At 39.8% G+C, this 16566-nt stretch overlaps 2 protein-coding genes across 3 annotated transcripts; both read left to right on the forward strand.

Annotated features, from left to right (window-relative positions):
* The first annotated feature begins 474 nt into the window (after window positions 1–474).
* Window positions 475–7465, forward strand: fam161b (FAM161 centrosomal protein B). Its single transcript, XM_055231295.1, has 8 exons — window positions 475–677; window positions 1014–1492; window positions 2391–2683; window positions 3830–3948; window positions 4584–4751; window positions 4874–4973; window positions 6875–7035; window positions 7274–7465. Exons 1-8 carry the CDS (start codon window positions 475–477, stop codon window positions 7353–7355), a joined length of 1605 nt encoding a protein of 534 aa, XP_055087270.1. The 3' UTR covers window positions 7356–7465.
* Window positions 7466–10246: 2781 nt separating this feature from the next.
* On the forward strand, window positions 10247–13699 carry ngb (neuroglobin). 2 transcript variants are annotated; one of them, XM_055231085.1, is made up of 5 exons: window positions 10247–10404; window positions 10550–10701; window positions 10923–11031; window positions 11349–11468; window positions 11543–13699. In XM_055231085.1, the coding sequence occupies exons 2-5, from the start codon at window positions 10604–10606 to the stop codon at window positions 11693–11695; spliced, it is 480 nt and encodes a 159-aa protein (XP_055087060.1). In that variant the 5' UTR covers window positions 10247–10404; window positions 10550–10603; the 3' UTR covers window positions 11696–13699. The 2 variants fall into 2 exon arrangements, with proteins under 2 accessions (XP_055087060.1, XP_055087061.1); XM_055231086.1 differs by having other exon boundaries at window positions 10253–10404; window positions 10486–10701.
* The last annotated feature ends 2867 nt before the right edge of the window (window positions 13700–16566 follow it).

Consider the following 16566-nt stretch of genomic DNA (forward strand, 5'->3'; position numbering starts at 1 on the left):
GACAATTTAATGCGGAGTGCAACTTCCCAAAACATATTTTACAGGTTTGCCTTCATCTTTCGTTTTTATGAGCTATTATTTTATATCTTCACAGAGAAGCATTAAAGTCGGCACGAGCTTTCTACATGGAGGTAGTTTTTGTATTTGATTTTAATTGTGTAATTTTGTTTACATCTCAAGAGGCTTTTGAGTCTACTTTTGAAAGAGCGTTCTCATGGTTGTCATGGTTACGTGTTAACAGAGGCGCAAACCACACACTGTCTGCAAAATGGGTTAGTGGGCAAAAGCCAGATAAAAACGAAAAAATGGGGTATAAAGAATTTATGTTGTCATACTTCGGCCAGCCCATGTGAGCTGAACCTATTCCTAAACAGGCTACATAGCCTTATGGCTTATATAGCTTTTGTCTTTTTTGTGTGTCGTGCAGATGACTATTATTACTTCACTTTTGCAGTATTCATAGCTACTGCAAACATGTCCAAGTTGGAGATGTGGCTGCGAGACAAATTTGTATCTGAGTTGGTTCTTCAGCATCACCTCAAGGCTCTGAGCGAGAGCCTTCACCAGCAGCTGCAGGAGATGGAGAGGAGGCAGGAGCAGGAACTAGAAAAGAGGATTCAACAAGACGCTGCTCTCTCAACACACAAGTATACAGAGAAAACACGGGCTGAACACAGGTCAGTTTTATCTTTTTGTGATGTCTACCACCTGTGATCCTAAAACCTTTCACCCAAACTGAGAATAGGCCTTAGGCTTTACCAACAGGTCTTGGAAGACCATCACACTAAACCATGAAAAGCAGGGCTAAAACTGGACTAAAGCAGGACTTAACCAAGTCTAAATGTGAACTAGTGCAAAGAAAGACATGAATACTAAAATTGACATTAAATACATAAACTGCAATTGTACAGTAGTATCCTGAGTCCCATCAAAAGGAGCTGCATACCCCAGCTTGCCAAAATGATGCTGCCCCTAAGTGCAAATTTACAGAAATGATTTATTTTTTCTTATAGAAATACCAGACTAAGAAAAGTGTCATCTACACCTGCACTGAACTCCAACAAAGGGATCCCACCTGATCAGATAAATTCTTCTGATGGTCATTTAGCATGTAACACTACTGGTAAATCATCGGAATTCAAACATGCAAGGACGTATCACTGTGGGCAGGCTGCTTTGGCAATAACATGGCCAAACAAAGAAGAAGAGGCTATGGCTGAGTGCCTGAAGAAGTTTAGTGCTACTCCAGTTCCCAGTCACGTCTCTGCAGCCCTTTTCAGCGAGATGATGATGAAGAAGGAGAGGCAGAGGCAGCTAGGGCATGAGCAGCGAAAGAACTTCCTGATCTCCAGGCAAAAACCATTTGGCTTTGAGGAGCGAGAAAAGGAGAGAAGGGCGAAACTAAGAGCAATGATAAGTGAAGCATCTAAAGATAAGAAGGAAGCTGTTGTTGTAAAGAATTCTCATAAAACAACCAAAGACTCCAAACAAGGTGAGCTGAATAATTATTTTTATTTTATTTCATAATTATTTTTTTTTATAAAACCCTATAACCATTTGAGACATCACATTTTAGAATTTTAAAATAGGTTGCGTTCACGTGGCTAACTTTCTAAACTGGAGGCCTACACAGTTGAACTGGAGGTGCAGGTTAGAATTCTATGGGAGAATTTGCCTTGAAATTGCCAAACAAGGAAGCAGGAAGGAATCTGATCTTGATTTATGCTTAATATCCCTGTAATTACACATTTTATGTCTTATCTGTAAGCAAGGCACACACTTGGGTGATTTATTTATTTTTGCAAAATTTGCATTTTAACAATATGCATTTTAACTACCCTCCATCTGTATCAATTATTATTGGCCTATAGAATATTGTGATCTCATCTGAAACCCAGCAAACTTAATAACATTTATGTTGTTAAATAACAAGTTCTAGGGTCTTGTCATGTATTAATTTGCCTTTAGATAATTCTCTTAAGAATATCATGCAATCAATAGTAAAGGGCTCTTGACCCAGTTTGGAGTATGACATCATTACATTTTAGGATCTGACAACCACCAATTCATGGTTCAATTCATGGGATCACTTAACGTTTTCCTGTTTTGGACTGAAGACTTTTGCCCATTCAAACGATGGAATATTTTACCTTGAATTGCTGATTGCTATGGCAACAGTTCCAATTTATCATCACGTTGAAATCCATGGATATAAAACTGACTGATCTATATTTGTTTTTAAATGTATTTTTAATCATTTTACATTGTTCTATTTGTATTGTGTATGTGTGTATATGTGTACGGCGACCTTGAGAGCCTTGAAAGGCGCCTAACAAATAAAATGTATTATTATTATTATTATTATCTTTTGCTATTGTTATTTTTTGTAGTAAACAGAGACTGTCATAAAGTCCTCATACAAACAGTTGAGGATGTGTCAGTGTCTGAGGGACCCAAACTCCGGACAGCAGATCGGAACAGGAAAGAGAGGGTAGGATTCCTGGACAAGAGCCCAAGCTTCCAGCCAAAGATCATCCGTCAGGTCCCAGATTTCTACAGACTACACAAAGCCTTACAGAGGGACGCAACGCAGACTAAAAAGACAACCAAATGTCAACCTTTCTATCTTAGGACGTCTACTCTCCCAGTGCGCCAAAGCAGAGCCAGTCCTCAACAATCACAGGTAAACTGCAATATAGACTCTATTCTATCAAACAAGTAGTGTACGGCCAAATATAAGCAACTTTTGCTTCATGTATCAGAAGTTTCAGACAAATTGAACAGCACAGAATATAATTTTAATGTCTACACCTGTCAAACCTAATTAGTGTAGGTCTGCTCAATGAGAAAATGCTGATAGAGACAATAAGTTCAGTTGGACAAAAGTGATCTGTGTCAAAACAAAAACTAAGGTGCATTGTGTAACTTTTCTGGTGGACTGTCCTCATCCTGCGTGTCTTTATGAAGCTATTATTGCTTGGCCTGGAATGTTCCACAGTATGGAATTAAACATATATATTTCTATGAAGACCTGTATCAATTAATGCAAGACAGATATGTTTAAAGCTATACTGTGTAAGATTTCAGGCAAAGCAATGGCAGGTGATGGAAAAAAAAAAGACAGTACAAAGTACAAAGTGCACATTTAGCAAATGAATTCAAGGAACCGTTACAAAGATTTGTATTACATGTAAATATTGAATTTTTTTAAATTAAATTGCCGCTAACCTTATTGCAATATATTTCTGTTATTGCAATATGCATTGTCTGTTTTGCATATTTTTGAACTAAGCTTGTTTTATCTCACATTTAAATCATGTTTATGAAAACACTGAGTTGGGGTTCAGCTTGTTTCCCACACAACAATTTATGTTCAAATGCACTTAGCTGTGGAATTTTATTCAAAAATGTGAACCCTTTGAGAGTTCACACATATAAAATATTTCAGAAATGTCTACTTAGACCTCACACCCAGAATTCTGTAAAATCGGATGCTAAAATAAAAACTTTGAGGGAAATTCCTCATCAACATCACACATAGCTCTGACTGAGGGTTATAATCATATCATAAAAGTGACATAACTATGAGAAAACCACACAGTTGCACAGTCAACATATAATTTCTTTGCAGTTTATTCAATTGCCTTCACAGCATGATCTTGATTAAGTAATAAGACAGTTTCTTTCATTATTTATGATTTCACGCTGTTACATAATACACTTAAATATATGCTTTCAAGCTAATTACAAGTCTCCAGACATGATTATTTAACCCTCTTCTGATCTGCATGGGTAATGTATGGTTTGTCTTATATGTTATGATTCACAGGCACAAAAAGTGTCTCATCTCAGCAGAAGTAAGTCTCTGGGAGCCCTGACCTCACTGTCTACAGACACTCTCCCTGTGTACATTACAGATGCTGCTCGGAAACGTGCTGAGGCCATCAGGTAAATAAAATTATAGCAATTAACTCTGCATCAATCTCCATATGGGTGTCAGCTGCTGTACTTAAATTAAGCCTTAGAGGGAAGAAAGTGTTGGTATACTTAAAGGTGCACTGCGTAACGTTTTTGGTGAAGGGTCTGTCCCCTGCTTGTCACCATGGAGATGTTATGACTTTTTTGTGGAATGTTCCACACTATGGAATTAAATGTATCCATCTCCATGAAGTCAAGCAGGTGACAGCACCAGATCAAGCTACTGGTCAGATCTGTGGAAAGGGGAGCAAACCTAGGTATCAAACGCAGCACCATAAGTGCTTGTCTCTGTACCACATGCCTCTGTGGTTATGTTTACATGCACACTCTAAAAATCTATTTATTTACTGACCCATGTCTCTATTCATTTTTGATGACCAGATTCCTCCTCAGACCAAATTTTTGTATTGTCTAACTTGTTCTGGCTTTGTACCCAATGACTTACCTGCAAATGTCTAGGATGCACTGCGCTCTTGGCTCACCGTTGATTTCTTCAATCCACCTTCTCCAATCCACCTGCAACTGTTATAAAATGGAAGATGTTTACTTGACACAGACTAATTATGCAGCTGGCTTTTTTGTGACACTGTATCATACCTTCACAGAAAATCATTGGAAGTTCAAGAGAGCAAGACCCAGGAGAGTGCTGAGTGGCTGAGAAAGTACCAAATGAGGTCAGAGGCCATGCAGAGGACGGTCACGCTCCACGCCAAACTGCTAGACCCACACAGGAGCTTAAAGGAGGTGTATAATGAAAAACTACAGCATCATCGGTGAGTGGCATTCAAGTAAGGCGAACTGTTCATTCTCAAAATGTGCAACCTCGATGTATGTCACATCACAACAACCACAGAGTCCGCCACAGTAGCAGACTGTAATCTGTGCTTACATGCAGCGAAGCGGACCAGCAGAGGATGAGAGAGTACAGCAAGGAACTCAAGGGAATGAGGGCACGGGTCAGTCAACGCCCCTATCTGTTTCAGCAGGTCAAACAGGTGAGTGCGTCCAGAAGTTACATCATCAAATATATACCAGTGGTGTTCAAATGTATTTTTATTTACTATTACTATACATGAGCACAGCACAGAAGGGCATCGGCACAGATACTAGGGGAGCCAAAAACCAGCTCCTGGTAGACCGAACACTCGCCTGAGACTGCAGAAGCCATAAGACCAACCTGTGCACTACCTGGATTGATTACAGGAAAGTCTATGACTCACTGCCACACTCATGGATCACTGATATCAAGTTGTTCGCGTGACATCAAGTTGTACACTAAGAATGAGCGAGGACGTCAACTCACTGATCCACACCACCAGGATCTACAGCACAGACACTGGAATGTCATTTGGGCTTGAGAAGTTTACCCAGATGGTGACAAAGAGAGGGAAGGTAGTCCACACAGAAGGGGTTTCATTCCCAGAAAGAACAATAGCAGACAAGTACCTTGGTATCCCACAAGCAAATGGCAACCTTGAAGAGGAAACAAGGAAAGCAGCCACGGCCAAATACCTCAGACGAGTAAGGCAGGTCCTAAGGAGTCAGCTCAATGGCAAGAACAAGACCTAAGCAATAAACAGCTACGCTCTACCAGTAATCAGATAACCAACAGGAATCATAAGCTGGGCAAAGGAGGAGATACAGACCACAGATGTTAAGACCCGAAAGCTCCAGACCATGTATGGCAGGTTCCATCCCAAATCCAGCACCCTGAGACTGTACACGAGCTGAAAGGAAGGAGGCCGAGGACTAGTGAGTGTGAGCCACACTCCAGGATGAAACATCCAAGATCTGTAAGTACATCAAGGACAAGGCCCCAACAGATGACATGCTCAGCGAGTGTTTCAGACAGTGGAGCACAGAGAAAGAGGTGTTGGAGGAACCATCATGGAAGGACAAGCCCCTGGATGTACCACCGGAACATAACTGAAGTGGCTGATATCAAGAAATCCTACCAATGGCTTGAGAATGTTGGACTGAAGGACAGCACAGAGGCACTCATCCTGGCTGCACAGGAGCAGGCCTTCAGCACCAGAGCGACAGAGGCCCAGATCTACCACACCAGACAAGATCCATGGTGTCGGCTGTGCAAAGAGGTAGCTCAGACAATCCAGCACATAACTGCAGGGTGTAAGATGCTAGCAGGGAAAGCATACATGGAGCGCCATAAACAAGTAGGGGTATAGTGTACAGAAACATCTGTGCAGAGTACGGACTGGAGACCCCAAGATCTCTACATCAGATCCCAGGAAAAACATCAGACATCTCAGTCCAGAAAAGTGCAGTACTAGGAACAGCAAAGCTACTGCATATATATATATATATATATATATATATATATATATATATATATATATATATATATATATATATATATATATATATATATATATATATATATATATATATATATATATATATATATATATATATATATATATATATATATATATATATATGAACCTATGAACCTACCTGGACGACTGAGGGCTTACACAAATATAAAGTCAAATGGTAATATAAAAGAAAGTACTACCATTTAATATTGAAAATGACATATTATTGTCTAAACAGTGTTTTTATTATCAACATGGTATCAGAATTGAGTTGTACCAAGTCTATTCCTTAATAACAAAAAATCAAGTTTGAAATGTGACAACACTATTTGAGGACATTTCTGACTGAAAAATTATCAACACTTTATTAATAAAATCCTTCAAATCATATGTAACCTTTCTGGTGAGAGAGGGTCTGTCACATGCAGGCCAAGCTACAGAAAAGTTACATTGTGCTCCTTTAATATCACCTACCCCTCAGAGGAGAATATAGCTTTACTAAAATTCACATATACTGGTGTGAGTGTTGTGCATTTACTAATAAGGCTTTTGTGTGACAGAAATCTGCCAAGGCCAGCGCAGAAGAGACTTACAGAAAGACACTCCTCAGTGCAGGTTTAAAGGAGCAGTTTGTTGAAGAAAATGGTCTTGCTAGATTGTCGTCCTCCCCCTCCATATCTGAGGAAAACACAGACGCCAGCGCTGAGGACCAACATAGCAGGTACATTTTTCACAATTCTTTTTCTCACACTGTAATTCTCCTGCCTGGGTCCGGTAAAAATATGAATAGAACTGCTCCTAGAGCCAAGGACTTCATGTGGTTTGGTTGCATTACATTACATAATTCTCTGAGCCCTTGCCCTGCCGTTTTCAGAGCAGAAAAGACAAATACCATGGCCAAGTAAAAGTTCGGTATAATTACATATAGTCATTTTTCTAACCCAAAATGTCCGATTTAGGGAAGAAAATGGAGATGCCGAAAAGAAAATTGAAGATGTGAGGGAGGAGAGCGTGCACTACAAAGCGGACGAAATACCATGATCAAAACAAGTCAGACGGCACGGAGGGTTTTTAGTGGCTGCTCTGCTGAAAACAAAGCGGTCCATTCCTGTCATGGAGAGGTATCCACAATAAGACCAGGATTTTTCTAGATGTGTAAAAGGGTGAAAGTGCAAACCAGGCAGAGATGGGTGAAATAGTGAAACTGCAATAATAAGAGGGCTATTACTTTAAATAATGTTATTCAATTATTCAATCTTTAAATGAAAGTAAAAACCATATCTGGAGTTGAGTTTTGTTTTCACACATATTTGAGTTATCACGCATTATTTGGCTGTCTACATCTCTAAAGTTCAAAATGCTCTGTTCTACCTTGTGATGTCATCGAGTGGTAGTTTTAAGGTTAGCAACTATTTTAGTGCAGACGTTTCATTGAGGCTAAAACAATAGATACCTTCAAAGTTTAGCAAATCAGAAAAATTATGAAAATTATTCTCATGAAGGCATATGGAGTTAAAAAACACAGTGGAGCACATCTTGTATTACTACTTAATAACATCACAAGGACAAACAGGGTCTTTTGAGTTTGTTAAACATGCGTGAAACACAACTCCAGGTATGTTTTTAATGAGGAAACCTTATGATATAGATCAAAGTTTTGTGTAGTATGAAACCTTAAAATCATCTTTATTGTCAACAAAAATCCACAAAAAACCTGTATTCAAGTAAGACTACAGTTACTTCAAAAGTATTATATAAGTTAAAACTACAGTATTCTAAATGATTACTATGCACGTCTGAAAAAGTGTTGGAATTATATATGTATATTCTGCATAATAAATACATTTTAGTCTTATTTACCATTTATGTGTTGCACTATAGGTTTTTTGCTTTTTTTATTGTTTGACTTATTACTGCTTTGCCTGGAATGTTTCACGGTATAGCATTAAGATGGCTCACCTCTCTACAGATCTGACTTATCACCTGGCCTGGTAATGTCACTTTTTGTCTTCATGGAGATAGGCAAAAAGAATGCCGTACCGTTGAACAATCTAGGCATACAGATAATATCGCCATAGGGACGAGCAGATGACCGAACCTGCGCTAGAAATGTTCTGTAGTTCACCTTTAACTCAGGGATATAAATAATGCAACTGGGAACATACTTGAATAAACAATGACATATAAAACTGCATGTGCTGCCCTCATTCATCTTTGAGTCAGTCCTAGTCTGAAAAGCAAATACAATGGTGACACAGTATGAACTGTTGCCACTCTGCACTGAAGCTATAAGGGGTGACTTTAGGTAAAAAGGGTATATATACATTTAATGGGTCCCATAAGGACACTTGCAGCCTGAAACAAGTCTTGAGGCAGAGACTCTATCCCAGCATTCCCAGTTATTTCTTTGGCCACAGTAGCAGCTAAAAAAACAGGCCTAACTGTTCATAAGCCTCACAAAGTGCAGAACAGCGGCATTTTCAAAGCCCATAGACCCACATCAAAAAGTGCACTGGCCTTTCTGTAAACTGCTTCTTAGAGAGAGCGTTACCAGGAATCCTAGACATGACTTTTGACAAACCACATGGGCATGCCTAAATAGGTATAATCACCATCAAAGGACCTCCATGGAGACCGTTGCACGTTATGAGATCTAAGTAGGCCACTGTGTCAGATATGCACTCAACTGATCAAAGTCATAGCAAATGGATTTCATAATGATTCGGGGTTGTGGTGTTTAATTTAAACCCAAATAAATGAATAAACCAAATCAAAATGTGAATTTACAAATGCTATGACAATTATTACAAAATAGATTTGCAGGACTGAAGAACTGAAGAAGCGGCTTGGATGTGCAGCAAAACGTCTTCACTCCTTCAACTTTTTAGTCCAGTTGATAGATTTTACTTTAGATTTTTAGGGGGGATTACACAGACATAGTGATATTTGCTTAATCAAATCAAGCTTCCTGATTTATTTTTTGACAGTGTGAAATAAACATTTACACAGATTTCATATTTTTGGAGTCATTAAAGGTGCACTATGCAACTTTTCTGGTAGAGGGTCGCCTGCTTGTCTCTACAGAGATATTGTTGGTTTGTCTGGGATGTTCCTCAGTATAGCTTACCTAGGCAAAATAACACCAGGTCACATCTGTGGAGAAACAACCCCACTTACTGTATGAATACATATTTTTATTTTTATTTTTTCAACATTAACATTTCCATGAAGACAAGCAGTTGGTGGACCTTCCACCAGAAAACTTACAAAGTGACCCTTTAAATTCAAATTGGCTGTTGCCAATTGACACAGTCACCTCTGATTTCCCCCGTGAACAGCAAAAACCTGTTCTCCACTTTGTTAGGTCTCTCCCCCAATATTCACCCAGTGGTATGCATTCAAGTGCCTTCAAAAGTAGAGGCTGTGAAAAGTATCTCATCTCATTTAGATTAATGAAAGGCTGTGCTCTCTACCCCCAAACGCTGTGATGATGCTTGTTTGAGGAGTGGCAGATAAAGAATATAATTTGGCCCAGGTGGCGCATTGAGGTCTCTTATTATTTTAGCCACTATACGGTATTAAAATTCCCACACATTTAATTCTGTTGATGTGTGGGTTGTGAATGTTGGCAGCTGTAGAAACATCCCAAAATAGCAGATCCAGGCTGTGAAATGGGTTGCCATCTCCATCAGACGCAGACAATTATAATGTATAGAAAGATTTGTTATTCTTTCTGGCTTTTTCAGTCTGCACCACAAATTAAAGGTGAATTACCAAAGTCTCTGGGTTCACCTGCAGGGGGAGCTGGAGGAGAGAGGAGAGATATCCCATCCCTGTTTTCTCCTTCAGTGGCTTGTCTAATATCTCTGGTGCTGGAGAGAGAGCAGCTCAAGGAGGGGGGGAGAGATAGGAGGCAGTGTGACAGATAAGAGCGTGGCAGAACTTGTCTCCCTGACTGCAACGTGGGCTGGGGGAAGAGAGCGCAAGTGCAACATAGTGTCAGGCAAGGCTACAGCAACACTCACATCACAACAACATCCCAGAGCCCGCTGCACCAGAGGGACACAGAGGGACGACTGACCACTGTGAGGTAAGAGCATGTGGGTCCACCCCCACTGTTAGAATAATGTGCCACTGCTGTCTGTGATGTGCTGAGTGCATGCTCTTGCAGGTGTTTGGTCCCTGTGTTTGTCTTCTACGGTGCAGCACTGGTCAAACTCAGACTTGTTTTACAGCAGAGGGCTGGTGTGTTTCTGAAGAGCAGTCTGACACTTGTAGCCTGCGAAAGGATGGACCTGCTGTCAGAGAAGGACAAGGAGCTGATCCGTGGCAGCTGGGAGAGCCTGGGCAAGAACAAAGTGCCTCATGGTGTCATCATGTTCTCCAGGTAAGGGCCAGCATATATATGGATTTAGTAAAGCAGTGGCTCTTATGGTTTAGAACAGCTTCATCCTTCTGTACAAACTTGCAAAGACAGAAGCCATAACCTGTTGCTTGACAACAAACAAGAATATCTCACTTTTCCATGGGGCATTATTTACAAAGATTATTAGATAATGTTACTATTTTTGATGTAGCCGCACATCCTGATGCTCTGTCTCTTTGCAGACTGTTTGAGCTGGACCCCGAGCTCCTCACTCTCTTCTACCACAGGACCAAGTGTAGCTCCAGTCAGGACTGCCTCTCTAGCCCGGAATTTGTGGAACATGTGACTAAGGTGAGCTCCTTGATAGAGAGATTACATTTGTAGGGTGTGCCAGTCTCGCAGTCCTTGTAATCTTGCCTTGAGTCATCAGAGGTATAATACTCCCTACAACAGAAGCATAGCCAGACTGGACTGCACAAGACTGAAATGGCACTATCACAATGTCTTGATGGTTCATGGTCGTGGGTGCTGGGTCCTGTACTGACGGTAAATAAACTTCTCACGCTGTAGAGCTCCAGTCTCATGTATCTTATTCTATCTCTTGGGCTATTTCAATTTATTCTACAGTTCACATGAGGGTCGTCTTACCTCTCCTGTGTCCTTTGTAGGTGATGCTAGTCATTGATGCTGCTGTCAGTAACCTTGATGACCTGCCCTCGCTGGAGGACTTCCTGCTGAACTTGGGGAGGAAACACCAGGCTGTGGGAGTGCATACACAGTCCTTTGCTGTAGGTCCTGACACCTGCGTGCTCTGCTCATGTATGTGTGTGATGTATCTGAATATGTTTACTCTGGGCTGCAGGTGGTGGGAGAGGCCCTTCTCTACATGCTGCAGTGCAGTTTGGGTCAGGCCTACACTGCGCCTCTGCAACAAGCCTGGCTCAACATGTACAGCATCGTTGTGGCGGCTATGAGCCGAGGATGGGCCAAGAACGGAGAGGACAAGGCCGACTGAAGCCCAGCGCTGCAACAGATGCTGCCAAATCACTCGACATGGTTGCCATGGAAGAAGGTTGTGTAACTTGCAACATTGTGGCTTTGGCTGCTGTGCATTTGCTCAGTGAGTGGGGTAGCGTAGCATAGCAAATGTATGATGTGGTTAAACATGACAATTGGATTGACCGAAGCCTAGTTTATTTTTGTTGTTGTGGATGTTAGCTACCAGGCAATGATGCTGTACAGCTGTAAGGACCTGTGCCAACCCACTTTGGTTCTTAACGGTCTGGACAAAGTCCCAAGGAGGCAAGCATCCAGGACCTAGCTGCCAATCCACTTTGTATATAGTGGCTTAAATTATCTTCTGTACTGATAGCAGTGACTGTTGTGGTCTCGTGTTGTATCTTAAAGTTACACATGTGTAAATCACTTGATATTATATTTAGGCATCATATACAACTGGAGCTGTGATGACTACTGTGGCCAGGACTGGCAGCTGTCTATCAACTGGAACACAGTTGTACTAACATGAGACAACTGATAAAGCAATGCCACTTGGCACAACATTTTCATAACTACTGACCTACTGATTACAAGCACAGATCTACTATAATAATAATTGAATAGAAGTGTTATTTTTGATAGCTTTCTAAAGTGAATCATGACTGTTAAGGCTTAAGTGCACCTTACTGACTGGTGTGCAATGTGCTCCTTCTGTGAGCGTCTTGTTCCAATAGGCTCTAGTGGACTGTTACCCTCAGCTCAGACTGTTATGTGACCATGGAGTTTGTAAGAGAATGATTTTGGGGGATTTTTTGTCTTCTAGAAGGATCAGGTTACTGTTATTTTATGTTTTTAGTGTAGCCCTGTGTGTACCTATTGAAAGTAATGTGGCTGCAGATAACTTTACCTCAGATCCAGAGGTGCGCTGTGACTAAGAGTGTGTGAAAACTTACAGACCGAGGATATTTATGTGAAATTTAATGTGAAAATATCATATACAATAACTCATAACGTCTGCTGTCTGTATACGTGTTCTATATACCTTCTCTATAGCACTGTATGGAACATCCTTGGCTGTTATTTACATGTATGGTCATAATGCCAAGTAACTTAGCAACAGTGTGCTAAGTATTTCATAATATCAACTGTTAATCCAAGCTGCTGATATGTGGTTACCATTGCTTTAGGATGAGTTTACATGTAAACAATTATTTTTATATCTTATATTTATCCGTAGTTAAGAGCATTTACTTTTGGACAGATTTAATGTACAGCACACTATACACTATAAAGTCTAAAGCTTATGAGTAATTGTAATATTTTGAGTAAATATATTACTATATCACATGCACTGTCTCTGGATTACACTTTTGATAGTGAGAGCCAGTGCTACAGTTCTCATTGTCTTACATGTTTGAGTGCTGCCACCGGCATTTGTAATGTTAGTTAACTGTGTATAGGTGGCATATATATTTATAAAGTCACACATTAAAATAACTACTCTTTAATTAGCCTTAATAAAGCATGAATTTATAATGAAGTAGTTCATTAAGAAGGATTCAGGCTTAGTAACTGCTTAATTAAAATCCTCTCTCCTAACCCTAGCCTACTTAATTAAGTAGTTACTAAGCCGGTATCAATAAGACTTGCTTTATTAGGGTTAATTAAGGTGTAGTTAATAAAATGTGGCACCATTTGCAGTGAATATTTTCTTATCCTATGCAGGACTTTTGTGCTTTTGTTCCCAATTAACCCCAATCTCTTTTTTAATATTTATGAGCATTTCAAACTGTTAGCATGCTACCTATAGTTTGATATCTTTACATTTTTGGCTGTGTTTCTGTCTACCTCATTATTATTGGCTGCTAGCTACTAAAACCAACCATGATGACTAGTTACGATCCTACAACCAAAAAAGTCATGAACGCACATTTTGGATGGACTGTTTGTCACCGGATTTGATAACCACTGCTGTGCTTGTTTGTGTTGCAGTAATAAAGTCTTATATGTGGTATCAGTGAATAGGGTCAGTGTGTTTTTTGCAGTGCATTGTGGATGTAAATCAATGACACAACGCTTGATTAGGCCCCCACTGCTGACAGCTTCTTACATAACACCCAAACAGCCCCCGGACAGAGAGACGGAGGGCGGCTGCAGGCACGTCACTTACCCATGCAAGTGCACAATGTCATCTACACTCAAATCCATCAGGATAACAAGATGGGGGTTACATATGCGCTCCCATACGTGTCTCCTAGTTAGACACAGCCATGGTTAACAAGTGTAATTTATGAGATATTGGAAATGGTGATGATAAGAATGCATTATTTTCAGATCAGTTGTAAATGATTAAAGTTTTTCACATCCCTTCTGTCAGTGGAGCTGTGTCTGACAGGAAGCTGTCCCACACAGATCAAACATCCTTTTTTTTTTTCATGATAAAATTAGTCTTAAAGGGCCTATACCTGAGTTTAATTTATTATTGTCAAAATAAATGATCTTTGTATAGTAAAAACTAATTTAAAAAAAACTAAAATGAGACATTCACTGTACATAGCATTTTATCAGGTAATAACTATAACAACATAATAACAGAAGCTTTTAACAGAGTCATTTTTTTTCATCCAATCAAGCACATTGTTACCGAGAATCATGGGAAACCAACTGGCTGACACTATCCCAGACACTTGATTCTATGTGAGTGATATAAAACCAGTAGGCAGAGATTGGAGAACTATGGAGACAACTGCATGACCCATGACAGTTGTTTCTGTGTCATAGTGCAATATCACAATGGAAAAAAGGGCCAAATGGGCGGGGCTAAAAGTTCAAACTAAAACATATTCCTCACTCATGGTTTGAAGTCAGATACAGGCCCTTTAATTTCAAATTTGCTTAACTATTTGACTCATAACCAAGTGACTTGGATAGTGATGGTGAGTTACTACTGCAGCCACTGTGCCCTGAGGCAGCCGACGGATGGAAGTGTGAATGCACAAACATTCATACACTGGCAATGTGGGTTAAGTGTTGTGCCTAAGGAGACAATAGCAGCATGTAATATTTGTAGCAGGGATTGTACCACCAACCTTTGGCTAGTCAGTTGATGAGGTCATGTGATGTGTTATAAAACCACTATATGTAACTCCCTTTGTCTCTATATGACAGTAGTACTAACCAAGTCAGAAATTTAAAGATGGCATGTTGTACTTTTTCAGGTATTTAGTAATAAATCAAAACATAAACAGATTATCATTTTACATTTTGTTCACTGTAAACTGAAATATTGATCTAATGCTGCTTAATAATAAAAAAGGCCCAATGACTTTCTGTTTAAAATGGCAGAACTGAGAAGCACCTCTCCATAGTGACATTTAACAGTAACAAGCAGTACATTTTGATCCACTTATTTTTATTGCTGTACATTTTTTAAACTCTGCTTTTAAATATTTGTAAGTAGTGGGTGGGGATGGGGGAATGATGAAAACTGAAATGTTCAGAGCACTCGATCCTCAATACAGGACCGTGTGAGATTACTAAAACATATGAATCAATTGAAATACATCTATGAATAAGCAACTAATGATGGAACACGGTTAAAACATGGTTAAAAGTTCATAAAATGTGTATGAATATATAAAAATTCTACACAGTATGTCCTCGTTAAAAAAGACATAACCATTGTTTAACCATCACAACTTTTTGCCCGACCAAGCAAGTTAAGGTGGTTATAATACAACACCTGATTAATTTTACATTTTTGCAGCAGGCATGAATAGATAATATATAGATAAATAACAAGCTAATTCAATCAAGCTACAGCCCCGAGCCTCCTGTGGCCTGCTCATTAACTGCTACCTTGGAGTGTGCAGGGTCTCAAGAGGAGTCTACCACAGGACAACATTATAGTATTTTTAGCTAGTCTGCAAAGTGTTTGGGAATGAAGGGGGTATCGGACGTCGTCATGGCAACAGTTAAGCGATGGCAGAGAGTGGCATGTATGTAAGTATGTGCATGTTCCCATAAAGCTTCTATTTGTTTGGTATGATGATAGAATGGGAGCGAGTGGTGACACTGAATATGGGATGGGGGTAATCAGGTTTGCAGAGCGCATTAAAGGAATATACAGACACAAGATGCATGTTTTTGTCTATCGCTTTCTCTCTGGTTCAATTAAGGACATGTGTGTGTTTTGAGGACACTTACTAGGTTTATGTGTGTTCCCATGTGGAATGTCCCTGCTACCTTGCATGAAATACTGAGGCATTATAAAACTGGAAAGATTTATATAAGAGACCTTTAGGGAGGTAACAGGACACAGACGTGCAGTGAATCATTTTTAAGCACTGGTTTAAATGGGGTTTCTTGTATGTCAGTGAAAATGGTAAAGACTTATCAGATAAAAGTAAAAATAAAAATGTATTTTATTATATTGTTTGATTTAGATAAATTAAACATTACACTGCCTTTTTGAGACTATGATTATTACAAGTATATGCCTAGTATGTACACACACACACACACACACACACACACAAATGTGGCATCTCCTTGGTATATGCCACATTTGATGGTCACTTGTACAAGTGGCTTGCCATTGGCCTCAAGGGTGGTTTTCCACAACCTCATCCAGTTTCCAGTGAAGGCTCTTAGAGTCCTGTTGATGTTGTCCAGCTCCAGGCATTCAGTGATCCGTGTGTGTGGTATTGAGTCATAGACTTTCTTGTAATCAATCCAGGCAGTACACAGGGCTCATGTATTGATCCATGTGCTCACTTATCTTAGCCACCATGATGCTTGACACGAGCTTCCATGTTATGGAGAGACAGGTTATTGGCCGATAGTTGGCTAGGACTGTACCCTTTGACGGATCTTTCTGGATGAGGA

The sequence above is a fragment of the Periophthalmus magnuspinnatus genome, chromosome 22, assembly GCF_009829125.3.
Source record: "Periophthalmus magnuspinnatus isolate fPerMag1 chromosome 22, fPerMag1.2.pri, whole genome shotgun sequence".
Taxonomy (NCBI): Eukaryota; Metazoa; Chordata; class Actinopteri; order Gobiiformes; family Gobiidae; genus Periophthalmus; species Periophthalmus magnuspinnatus.